This window comes from Phyllopteryx taeniolatus, chromosome 21 (genome assembly GCF_024500385.1).
Source record: "Phyllopteryx taeniolatus isolate TA_2022b chromosome 21, UOR_Ptae_1.2, whole genome shotgun sequence".
Lineage (NCBI taxonomy): Eukaryota > Metazoa > Chordata > Actinopteri > Syngnathiformes > Syngnathidae > Phyllopteryx > Phyllopteryx taeniolatus.
In genome coordinates, this window is record NC_084522.1 from 8,660,935 (window position 1) to 8,674,112 (window position 13,178).

Consider the following 13,178-nt stretch of genomic DNA (forward strand, 5'->3'; position numbering starts at 1 on the left):
CAACATGCAACAAAACAAGGCCGGTTTGTAAGTATCCGTCTTCTGAGCTGACCAAAGAAAAAAAAAAAAAAAAAGAAAAAAACAACATGAGGAGAGAGAAAACAGGTGCTGTGACTTTAATGGAAATCAAATGGAGTGACTCCAGGTGGCATGCCCTCTCATCACTAATACCAAAGGAAGCCATCATCCAAAGAATCTGAGGAGATATGATTTTTTTTTTGAAAGGATATGGGGGCTAATTTAATTTAGATCTGTATCTGGGAAGATCTTAATCCAATGAGAAAATTACGTGTGCACGTGTTCTTGTGGAATATATCAATTTAGCAAAATGTTCACCATCAGCAACGTTACATCCATGAAAGTAAGGCTGAGAATGAGCAAGTTAATTTCAGGAAAGTTAGATTTTTAAAAGCAAAAGGGGAGCCAGAAGAAACCACTTTTGGCCATCATCCCGGCAGTGGTGCGGTAACTACAGAGAGGGCAGTACATTAATTGGCTGACAGAAATTGGTTTTGTTCAGGTCAAATGATTACATTCTGTACATGTCACCCCTCCTGCAGTGAGTTTTCATCCAATCTCCTGCAATCAATCAATTTCAGAACTTATTTGTTTGTCAACTATTGATGCTAAAGGTTACTCATTGAATCTAATTCTTTTTGGGTGGACACAAGAATCCAACATTTGAGTACATCCGAACAACTCTTTGATTTTGAGTGTGATGTCAACACAATACTTCCCATAAAGCTGAGGTATAGTGATTAAATCAGTACATTTTCAATGGATCTTTAAACTCTGTACCAATGAAATCCAATTCTTCAGGGTGGAGTCACGAAGCCGATGGATTTTAAAGGGTATGACGGGTCGCTCAGCCACCATTTTCACTTTTGACTTTAAAGGGATAATTCATCGGTGTAAAAGCAAGTGCACCCTCTCGATGTTTCAAGAGTATTCATCACAAGCACTGAGGCGGCCATTAATATCACGAATGCCTCCTCACTGGCCGCGACATTCACACTCCAGTTTATATTACGCAGCCCTCCTCAGGCACGCTTGCCTCACTATCCCCCAATTCCCCTCTCTGCGCCATGTGTCTCTTCCTCCTCGGCACGGCTGCACTATTTAGAGTATATGATCTTCCTCTCGGAGCGGGTTGCCATAAGCCACGGAATTCAGCGTATGTCGATGTGTGTGTCTGTGTGTACACAAGAACTCCAAAAGTACGATCACGTTTTTTTTGCCCATAAGCAATCATTTCACAGCAGAATATCAGTCCATTACCGACCAAAGTTATTACCCAGAAGCTAGACTCTAAACCAATAAAATAAAATAAAAAAGGTAATTGATTAGTAACGGCACGCTACTGGACGACATCAATCGATGATCCATAAGCACGCGCCGGCACCAATCAATCTTCGATATCCAGCGATGGCTTACAAAAAAGATGGCCTGCAGTAGCGCTTCACCACACATGACAGCCCGTCCAATTTAACAGCGAGGACCTGCGGTCAATTACCCGCCCTGGGATGACAGAAAAGATTCAATCGAGCCACGTCTGCAAAGAACAAAGCGTTACATTTTCACGCCTCGCCAATATGGACGGAAATGCTAATTTTTAACCACGTGGGTTAATTGCTCGGTCACGTGCCGGACACGAATCCGTCGGTAGGTAGCCAGGACTAAAGGCTACGTTCACACGGCAGGGCATTATGCCCAATTCAGATTTTTTGTTAAATTCAATCTTTTTATGTAGTCGTTCACATTACAAAAACAAATATGGCTTCTGCTCAGGGCGGAACGGATCCGTGACGTCACATGCCTGCGCACAAAACTAGACGTCAGATTGCGCGTGCGCACGGCCGCGAGACGCCGTGTTGACGGAAGTCGCATAGGTCTTATCGTGATGCATTTGTGGTCATTTCAAAGATTCCGTGCAACCTGAGCCAACATTTTCTTAAATATTTATCAGTGCGAAAGCATCTTCTTTTTGCCACTAACTGTTTTCTGCTCCTTCGTCTACGTGTCTGCTTTGGCCAACAATTGTGATGTTTGTCGCCTTTTTGATGACGTACAGGTCGGACGCGTGCCCCTTGAGCGTCCATACAGCACTCGCGTCGGATACACATCTGATTTAATATCGCCGAATAATCGAAGCTTAATGATCTTTTTTAAAATGTATTTATTATTATTATTTTAAATCATCTTTTGGGTGCTTTGGACGTGGATAATCTGTTAAAGGAGTGTAGACGATGAAAGATATGTGGGGGTTGACTTTTTGGTGCGCAAGTGCAATGTAGCGTCTTGAAAATTAAGCTTCTGGAGGGTGTGGGGGCAGAGAGAAGGCAAACAGAGAGGAAAAATATACATTTTTAAATGACAAAATCCTGTCTATTCGGAGGTACTTTTACATGGAGGAGACATTTTGAATGTAGCGGAATAATCTGAATCTAAATGCTTCTACAAAAAAAAAAAAAGAAAGAACAGGATGACTAACAAAATATGCTGCAACTGTCTCAAATCACATTGGGGAAGATGAAATATTCATTTGTTTTCGTCATGGCTAGCTTATTTGTAACCCAAATTACGCAAAAACTACCTTTGGATAGCGGTCAAAGGCCAAAGAAACGTTTAAATTTGGGTGGCGATCAGAACAAACATTTCCTTTTTACTTTTGTTAATGTTACATGATTATTTGCCAGTATCCTTTATTACCATCACCAATTATGATGTGTTTTTTTTATCACTACTAGTTTTATTCGTGACTGTGTTTAGCCAAAAACCATTTAAGCCACATCTATTTGACACTTCATGGAGAGGCCAAGGAAAATATTCAAAAATTTCATGGGGAGCCAAAAGAACTGCAGTTTGCTGTCATTCGTGTTATATGTTTTATTTCATGATGAGAAATTTTGTCAGAAATGAATTTGTTTTTGTAACTGCTACTTTGTTTATCAACGACATAACATAGCAATAAACGTTTGTTAGAGATCCAAAGGAACAACTTGAATGTGTTCATCAGATTGGGCGAAAACGATTCCCTGCACTTCTGAAAATTTGTGGCAAAATCCAAGTAAAAACACTTTCAATTTTGGTAGAAATCCGGAGGAATTTCACTTTCAGACATTTTCCATTTGTCCTGTTTTATCGGCTATTGAGTACTTGTTTGGCTCAACAACTCTTTTTCTGATGACGGTTGCTAGCATCACGTTTTCAGTGTTTTCCTTAATTCATTACCATCATCCAGAATGTTTTCATGACTGTCAGGACTACACAAAAACTACTCAACCAATTTTCTACAAAGTGACTCCGGTGTACTATTGAGAACAAAAGCCAGCCATACAGGCAGGAGGTTGTTCCCGATGTAAAGGTGTAAAATTTGGTTCTGATCCAAATTAGGAATGTTTGGCCTTGGGGCAGGGTCAGCATTGTGGTTCAAAAGTGAATTGCAGCTCCGTATATTTGCCTATCCCTCACATTCATTCACTCCTGCCAAAATTGTTCCTGGCTTTTGTACGATAAGCCAATGATGTCACCAAAATGTCATCAAGGATTAAACGCTTTTATTATTTACCTTTCCTTTGCTCAGCGTTTTTAATGGGTTTTATTTGCTTGGCTGCTTCGCCAACTTCTCGATTTACCTTTGACATTTTATTCATCTTAAATTGAATGTGAATGTTTTTTTTGTTTTTGTTCCTTCCTCCTTCCAGTTGGCTTTGGGGGGTCGCGAGTGACAGGGCTCGCTGGCCCACGCAGCATTTCAAATTAGATCTCGCGTGTTCGAGGGAATCCTATCCTTAGTGTCTTTGCGCTGCCTTGCCAGTCTACAATCTAGACTAGGTTGAGGCATCTTTTCAGGTTTTGTAACGGTCTCATATAGAAATACTTTGAAAGATTTTCTTTTTAAAAAATCTTATGCAGCAATTGAACAAACATTTTGTAGTCTAATAACAGCCAATTTTCACGGAAATTATCTCCAATGTGTAAAGCCTTGAAAGGAGATACATGCATTTGATTTTCTTTGTCATGCAGGCGCTGGACTACTGACTTCATGTGTTGTGTCACAGCAAATTGAACATTTGGTAAGCTTCACAGTTCCTGAGGTTTCAGTTGTTAATAGACATGCATGGTGAGCCAGATCAAACACTCTCGCTGGCCCGCACATGGCCCACCACCCGCATGTTCCTCACCTTGGTCTAGATATTTCCAGGCTTCCAAGCAAAAGTCTTGTATTTTTTGAGCACCCACACATCAAGATAAGGTATGGTATCCTTAAATTATTTTTAATATAGCATCATACCATATCTGGGCTTCAAGATATGGTATGATGCTATTTGCTCATTCAAGGAGCCCATGTCTTAATTCGTCATTGAACAAACTCAGTCAGATAGTAACAGTTGAGGCTTTTCACGACTTCCGAGCACCTGTGGGCGTGCAAATTTTGCTCTTTTGCTGAGCGGAAATTTTTCTCTGGTTTTTTTGCCTCAGTGAGCCTCCGAACGGCATCGCCCTCCCCTTGGCCGTGACAGTGACAAACGCTCCTCAGCGCCATCCAGCCTTTAGCTACCAACTTCCATCCAGCCTTTAGCTACCAACTTCCTGTATAAGCTCCTCCTCCGCCTCCTCCTCTTTCACCCTCTACTGGCAAGTTTTCAAAGTCGGGCCAAGGTGCAGGTCCATTCGTCTATCCACCCAACCATTACGCATCTTCCTCGTAATGCCGGGATGAGTTTGGGTGATCACAACCGGAAGATGTGACGCCACACATTGAATATTGTATCATTTGATTCCACTTGGGAGAGGAAGGTGGGGGGCAGAAGGCCAGAAGGAAAAAGTATGGGGGGGGGGGGGGGGGGCACCCTGCTCATTAAATAACAAATTTACACTGAAATAGGTTGAGCTGCCTCTATGGGAGGAAAGTGCTGCGTAAGGAAGGCTGGGAGATGATTGCTATAAACAACACACACACACACTTGCACACGCACACACAGAATTTGGAATAATCAGCTCACGTTCACACCGCCACAGCTCAAGAGCTACCGCAAGAATATTTATTGGCTACCAGCTCAATGGCTGTATTGAGGCGAAGGCTTGGAGGAAGGGAAGCAGAAAATGGGCAAAGAAAAAGAAGAAGCTCCAGTTCAACAGCTCTTCACCAATTCCTATTTAACAGCCCATGCATACATATTGAAGAAGCAGCAAAGCAAAGAGGATGAGGTCGATGTGGGAGAAGCGTGGGTGGGGGCGCTCAACCAGTGCCACGACCCTGCATGTGCGTGCGTGCGCCCGATCCCATCCGTACCTTGCGCGTGCATGCACAGCGAGCCGAGGACGACGATCCACAGGAGACAGCGCGCCGTCATCCCTTCGTCCGTCATGCTCATCCGTCGTCGTCCTCCTCCTCCTCCCGTCAGACGGCGTTCCTTGCCGCTAGTGCGGGCTCCGACGCATCCTTCGCGGCGAGGTGAGCGCGAGCCCTCTGAGCTCTCACCGGGCCGCATGCTGCTTCACATCCAGAAGACGGGAAGGGAGGGGAGGGGAGGAGGGGGGAAAGGGAGGGATGGAGAGACAGGAAAGGCGAGAGGATAGGGGGTGAGGATGGGGGCTGCGTGAGTTTTTTCTTCCTCCTTCTCCTCCGTCTAACATAGACTAAATAAATCCATCATATGGCGCTTGACGGCGAGACGAGAAGTGACTTGTAAATCGGCCATCAATGTTGAGGAAGACTTGGTGTGTCAAATCCACATTTTTCCTCCTCTGGGATGCATCCAAGCTCCCTTGATAGTTGGTATTCCCCCCCCTGCTTCTAAAAAAGAAGGAATAAATAGATCCTTTTTCTGTGTTTTTAACCCCCTCACAGCCTCCTCTACTCTTTCCTCTTCAAGGGAGGTTACGGGAATTGTTGCATCCCGCTCCCTGATGTGGCGCAAAAGATTCAGCCTCACTCTTTTCTTGGTCCCCCCAAAAATGAATTCATCTGATCGATCGTGCCGTTTGATGTTCAAGTTGTCCCCCAGGGTTGAAAACCAAAGGGGGAAAAAAATAACCTCTACTCAAGAAGCAGTGGAGCCGTATCCCGCTCCATCCTTCTGCCACGTCTTCCTCCAGCATGTGAGGCGGGCTGCCTGACTGGTGCGAGACGTTGCCTTCAAGTGCTCCTCGGAAGCTCCCGCGTCGTAATTCACGCGCGTCAGTCGCACGCGAGTCGAGCAGCTCCGTGATTGAAACCGCTCCGGCGAGAGGTGGAAGGAGACAAAAAAATTAAAATAATACACCGGTGCGCACGGATCGAGCTAGCACGAATCACTCCGCTACCCTCCTCCTCCTCTGCTGCTCGTCTTGTGGAATGAAGTCAATAGAGGAAGGAGTTTGGGAGTTGGTGGCGAATTAAGCTCCCCAGCCACGTGCGTGGGTGTGACTACTGGTCAGGGGATTGGCCGTGGAAGGGATGCAGCATTGCATGCATGTAGAGTCAAACAGGACAAGGATTGGACTGGAAATGGATTTCAACACATAAGGTGTACATGCTATCGCTATCATGAGCCAATTCAACACTTTACTGTGTATTTCGCAGTATATTGACTGAAAATTCCTCTGCCGTGTGCAAAAGTGACGTTTTACGATTTTTAACGTTTTTTTTTGGGGGGGGGGGGGTTTCCACATAGATCCTAGAAACCAGTAGAATTCATTTATAGTAATCTGACTAAATAGCAGTGACAAAAAAAAAGTGTTCTAATATTTTACATGCTTTTTTCAATATATTACAGTACACTTAATACTCTTTTTCAAGCCCAGCTGAAGTCTGCCTGCTTGGAGGGGGCAGTCCTGTCCTCTGTTCACCATATCCCCTGACTGGGTTACCATGGCGACCGGAGGCGAAGCTAGGGGCTTTCTAGTGGCTACTTGTGCCAGCCTAAAGTCTGGAGAGAGAGAGAGAGAGAGAGAGAGAGAAAAAAGCGAGCTCCTTTAAAGACAGGATTGCATTTTCTCCCGTGGAGGCAGCACTTCGTCAGAAAATTAATTAAATAATCCTGCAGCAATGAAAAGAAACATCCTCGGCCATGGTAATTTGCAAAAAGTGGCAGAAAAATACTGCAACATTAAAAAGTGCGAAGAAAAAATTGCACCAAAATTGAACGAGTGCTTCTTTGGTACACGGCCTACCCTTCCATAAAGCTCCTAGAAATAAGTTCAGCAGCAGTGAAAACATAAAATGGCAGACAAAATTTCATATTTCTTAAAATGTGGGAACAAAAAAAAAAGTCCTCAAGCTCTGTAACAAAATATAATGGGTTGTTCCTGAGCAGACCCAAGCACACTTTTACAGACCTTTTTCGTGTCAGAAATCAAAACTAAAATAGTTTCACCAAAAGTTGAAGAGGGGAAATCCAATGTGTCTGTTGCTTGCATGACACGAGGGCTAACTTTTAAGACGATTTGTAGTTTCATTTTTTTTTTAAATGACGCAACATTGTTTGGGTATCGGTTTTTCGCGCACGCGTCGATTTTGAATTTCAGCCCGCGAGGAGGCTGTCACATCTGAAAGCCATCGCCAAGCATCCGTTACTCGTTGCATGGCATGTGGTCGGTTTCCTTCTGCAAGGTCGTACAGACATGTTTATTTTATTTTATTTTATTTTTTGGGGGGTTTCACGGTCGAGTGATTAAGGATTCTCCGAGTGGAGTTAACTGAGCCTTTGGGTAATAAGGTGAGTTTTAATGACAGGGATGAAAGACGCTGGTTTACAACAGTCCTGACACACAACGTTTCGGCGCTCAAAGACCATACATGTATATTAATGATGTAGAAGTAACTTTTATACAAATATAGTGATAGATTGTGGTGCCTTTTAATTTACATACAAATTATGTTTACATCGCTGCCGTAGGAATAGAACTCAGTCATGAAACGTGGACCCCCTGTACATGATTGAATTGCCTTAATTTGGATACTCAGAACTTCTGCAAAAATGTTCACAAATGATTTTTCAGTAACCATGTACATAGGCCTACCATATATACAAAGGAAGCGAGAGGTGGGTCAGTTAGTATAAAGGTAATCAGACACATGACCAGATAGAATGAATATTTGCAGGCTTCATAAGTTAAACCAATCAAGTTAACAGTGGATTTCGCTCCCTGGTGTAATCATTTTGGGAATAAAATATTGATGCTGCTGCTTTTGATTCATTCATTTATGCAGTAATGCATGCATGTTCCGAATAATCTATGCATACCTGCTATGCTGAATTAAACAAATGAATCTCATCAAGGAATACCCAAACAGGTGTATCGATGCAAATGTAAGGAGATTAATGGACGTAAGCCATCGTGTGTGTGTGTTTGTGCTTGTGCACGTGTGTGTGTGTGTTTGTGCGTAGGCTGTCTTCATGTAGCTCTCTTCCGCCATCTACAGGAGCACTCCCTCCACCCTCGCCTGCAACAACCTGATCTTAGCACCATCTTTGCCGTAACACTTTGCTTTATCGTCCGCATAGTTAAAAAAATAAAATAAATACATGTAAAAAAAAAAATATAATAATAATAATAATCAGATCTAGTGCCCACATGTTCACCTAAAAAAAATTTTTCTCTAGTGTGAAGATTTTGCCAGCTTCCGTCTAACGGCTCCTCGTTCTTGCTTGGAGAAATCAATAAGCCATGTGTGAGGTTCCCGTCCTGATAGAGGACGGGAGAGACAGAGAGAGAGAGAGAGGGAAAGAGAGGAGAAAAGATGACGGGGAGGAGAGCAGAGAGACGCTGGAGGGGGATTGGCGAGAAGAGAGGGCTGGGAGGTTGCAGACGCTGAGATCGGGTGAAGAATATCGGATGAGACGAGGAATGGGAGGAGGTAGGCAGGGAGGAACGAGCCAATTAAAACAAAATGAGGGGAAGAAGAATGAGAGCGAGTGGACAGGCATGAGGGTTTTGGATTCGAAGGGAGAAGGAGGCAAAAAAAGAGAGGAAGGTATAATGAATCTGATTAAAATCTTCATGGCTGCATTATATGCTTGTGCTCCGATGCTGTAAACTTGTTTAAAGTGATGCTGCTGACGGAAGCTGTTAGCCTGCAGAGTGCTACACCGCTGCATCAAATGAGTTTAAATTTATGAACTCTACTCTTCCAACAGCCCATTTATTTACCGCCATTACGGTTGCAATTGCCCGGTACTAGCGATCAGCTTTGGTTTGATGCGTTCCCATTTGAGTCAAACAACTCCTCGACTTTGTAAGCAGTCAAGGTGGAACATTTATTTTGTTCTTGCCTTAAAGTCGATGCCATTTGCGGCGTCTGTGAACGGAATCCTAGCAAAAGTGAAGCCTGCAGCAGGTGAAGTCTCAAGGCCGAGGAAAGAGCATGTTTTAGTCACTTCACTACCATAAAATGATGTACATGGGCCATGGGTAGTGTGTAGATTTAGCAACTGACTTTCATGCAACTGACAAACCAACGTGGTGCTTGCACAGTCTGTCCAGAGAAATATAATCGATCTTTTTAGAAAAAGTACATTTCAGCAAGAAGCAATCAGAATGGTTTCCAGTTTTTCTTAGAACGTTCCATCTACCGCAATGAATCAAAACAAATACAGATGGAAGCTAATGTACAGATTGGACAGCATAAATCAACGCTCAATTGTTTTACTCTTTCTCTTAAAGCTGGCGAGCTCTCTATTTAGCTTTCTCTATACGATCACAATCCGTTAATACGGAAAAAAGTTGCAATCAGGAGCAAGTAGCTAACCTCGGTAGGTAGGTAAGATTGTTAGCACCAAGGATAGTAACAAGGCCTCACGTAAGTAGCAAAATGGAACATCAGCATACTATTCATTTACAGATAATACAGTGACATTTACAGTGAATACAGTGAAGTGGAGAAGTGATGGTTTTGGAGACGAGAGGATTCCACCCACCACCAGCGATCAGAACCCCGAAGTGACATCCCAATCTTAATCCGCAGAGTTTAAAATGACGGTCTACCTTTTGCAGATATGACACCTCCAACTATTCTGGGAAGGCCTTTCCCAAGCTTTAGGATTGTTTTTAGTCATTGTTTTCGACCATTCATCCAGATGCGCATTTTGAGGTTATACAATGATTTTGGCCGAAAAAGCCTGGCTCTCAGTCTCCGCATTTTTTGCACAATCAAATATTTTGGGCTTCGGAGACATAATTTAATTGAATTCGACGGAGGACCACCAGGGGAAAAGTGGACCTCCATTCTGGCCAACACCGTGATCAGCTAGTTTGCGTTTCTGAGTGGCTTGGCAAAGCGTCATTCACCCTGCGAATGACTGGTGACCAAGTCCAACTACGATGGACTTCAGCAACTCCACAACCTTAAGTACAGGGTGTTTCAAAGATATTGACACAATTTCGTGGTTTAATAAGATTTAAAGTCAAGTCTGGGTCAAATTATCTCAAATTTGAATAGAGGACTTTTTTTTTTTACTTTTAATGTAATGTTTGTTCTGGGTGAATACACACAAAATCACAGTACACTAGCTACCACTGACTTTCTTCTGCATAGCTAAACTGCAGCTGACATTGAATCAGTGTCTTTGTGAAATCTGTTTGAATATGTTATTGGAATTTTAATAAATCTATTGAATGTTGTTTGCCTAGGACATGTAGTTACTCAGATGTTCATATTTTAAACGATGGCAAATAGAAAATCAAAGATTACTGAAAGAAAAATGTTGTAAGAATGATTTGAATCCCTGGTACTAAGGGAAAATGGTTGCCCAAGCCATGGTGCAGACTTCCACCGTGGAGACAAGTGAAACATGATTCTTAAGGAGAGTAAGCAAACACATGCAGGAACACTCGCTGCTCGGAGGCATTGGACCGTTGACAAACGCAAATGTGAAATGGCGCCGGTGGAAGGTGTTTAAAACCTGCCGTATCTCTTGACAACCGGCGGCTAGTGGACGCAGAGTAGGAGTGACTGTTGTTTTCTTGTTTTGAACAAGCGTTCCATAAATTGTCGTGACGCGGGAGGAGAAAGAGGCCGCCGACGTGTTAGCGTAGCTGTTAAAGACGATGCGCTTCAGGTGTGAGCGCTGTCCCCGCTTCTCCACCCACCCGAGCAAGTGTTGCTTTAAATATATGCGAGACAAAGACTCTTCCAGTGGGTTTTACATGCTGGTGAATGCTAAAAAAAATGAAAAGAACCTGCACTCTCGCCATCCATCCATCCATTTTCTTCATTTTGTCCTCATTAGGGTCACAGGTGAGGTTGACCATACCCCAGCTGACGTCACACCTGGACTGGTCAGTCAATCGCAGGACACAGACAAACAACCCACTCGTGTTCACACCTATTGACAAACTAGAGTCTTCAGTTAACCTTACATGCTTGTATTTGAAATGTGGGAAGGACCCAGAGAAGCCGGAGAATGCCCACGCAAGCACGGGGAGACCATGCAAACTCCACACAGGGAGGTCGGAGATGAGATTCAAATAGAATCTATGAAGCAGAGGTGCTAACCTTCAACCCACCGTGCTAGCCGCTCCTAGACTCTAGTGAAATATAAAACATATTTGTGACAGACATGGCTGCCTTCAAGTGAGGAAGAGCAAGGTATCAACTTTGTTCACAGCAGGGTGCTGACGGGTCCTTGTCAGCACCAGCCCTGCAACCTCATAGCTGCCGAGCAGTGGGCAACAACTAAAGCCCATAAAGTCACATTTCTAGACCCTTTTAAACTCACTAACAATATCAATGGGTACACCAGCTTCATGCAAAGATCTGTAGCCATGAATCTGCTTTCAGACATGCTCAGAGAAGATAGGGTAAGCATCAAGGGTCGCCTTTAAACCAAAACGATTCAGCGCACGACACTAAAAGAGTTATGTTATTACAAAGGCTTTTCTTTTGCAAATAAGAGCAATTTGTGGTTGGGTGCAAGTAAGAACTTGGAGATACTATTCAAATTCCAGCTCATTCCATGTTCATGTGTCCAGTCTGGAACTGGAACTAAACAGACATGCAATCCTATTCTCAGGATGTTTTCTGATGCTAACGAACCAATGCGAAGCAAAGTCTTCTATCACTTTCAAGCGAAGCGCCGTTCTCTAATGGGACAGCCACTGATGAGCTAATAGAAAAAGAGGCTGCAACGCATGGGAGGGTGGTTGGGGGCTGCGGGGTGGCGACGGGAATTGTGGTTCCCATTTCGTAAACATGCACAATCACGCGCACACTCTCCAACAAACATACACAACAAGGCAGACAGTGTTTGTTTGTCCTCAGCTGCCTGTTTACAACCATTTTCGCTCGCGGGGAGGGTACGTCGAGAGACAGATTGTTGGTGTGTGTGTGTGTGTGTGATTGTGTGTCTGTCACTGTGGAGAGGCTCATTGCACAAAGAGAGGCAACGTCATTGACTATTCAACAAGATGCCGGGGGCTACCGCCAACACACACGCACACGCACACACACACACGCACGCACGCACGCACGCACACACACACACACACACACACACACAGGTTTGACTGATTGCTTTCACACGTTGAGACAAAATCACCCAGGCTAGCGTGATAAAAAAATATAGACAGACACCATTTGATGAGGTGAGGGGGAGGGATGTCATTGGGTTCAATATCAAGAATGTAAAATTCATACATGGATGATATGAGGTGCGTTTGGGAGCAGAACTTTATGTGCTGTTTATGTCAAGTCGAGTCCCGCAAGTACCATGACTGCACGACTCTTCTTGAATATCTTAAGTCTGTAGTATTATATTCTTCTTGTAACGTGGGAGGGAATTGTTCAAATTTACTGCATTGTGTTATACCTGTACTGTTGTTAAACATCTCCTGATAATATACACGTGTATATTACGCACACCACACACGGCTGCATTGTAAAATCGCAAACATATGACGGCCTTTGACTCACACCCGCAGGCTCACACCAGGCGACTGACCCTTGCCCGCATAACCCCTGGTGTTATCGGGAAATGTTTTGAGCCGCCACTTATGCTGTACTGTATTATTATAATTTTATTTTATTTTTTTCATTGAACCACAAATAACATGGGACAGTTGTCAAGGAAGCAGCATATTGCCCTGCCTGTACAAAAAGAGCAAACAGCAGAGAAATAAAGGATATTTGAGAGACGACTCTGCAATATATTATCAGGACGACAACAAGCCACCCTCAAGTCAGACACGACCTT

At 43.7% G+C, this 13,178-nt stretch overlaps 1 protein-coding gene across 6 annotated transcripts in view; it reads right to left on the reverse strand.

The window, feature by feature from the left end:
* csmd3b (CUB and Sushi multiple domains 3b) overlaps window positions 1-13,178 on the reverse strand; it is a 386,559-nt gene that overhangs the window by 312,039 nt on the left and 61,342 nt on the right. For all 6 annotated transcript variants that reach the window (XM_061760284.1, XM_061760282.1, XM_061760283.1 and 3 more), the window contains exon 3: window positions 5,297-5,496. In XM_061760284.1, coding sequence (XP_061616268.1) covers window positions 5,297-5,495 — 199 coding nt within the window. In that variant the 5' untranslated portion in view covers window position 5,496. The remainder of the gene's footprint in view (window positions 1-5,296; window positions 5,497-13,178) is intronic.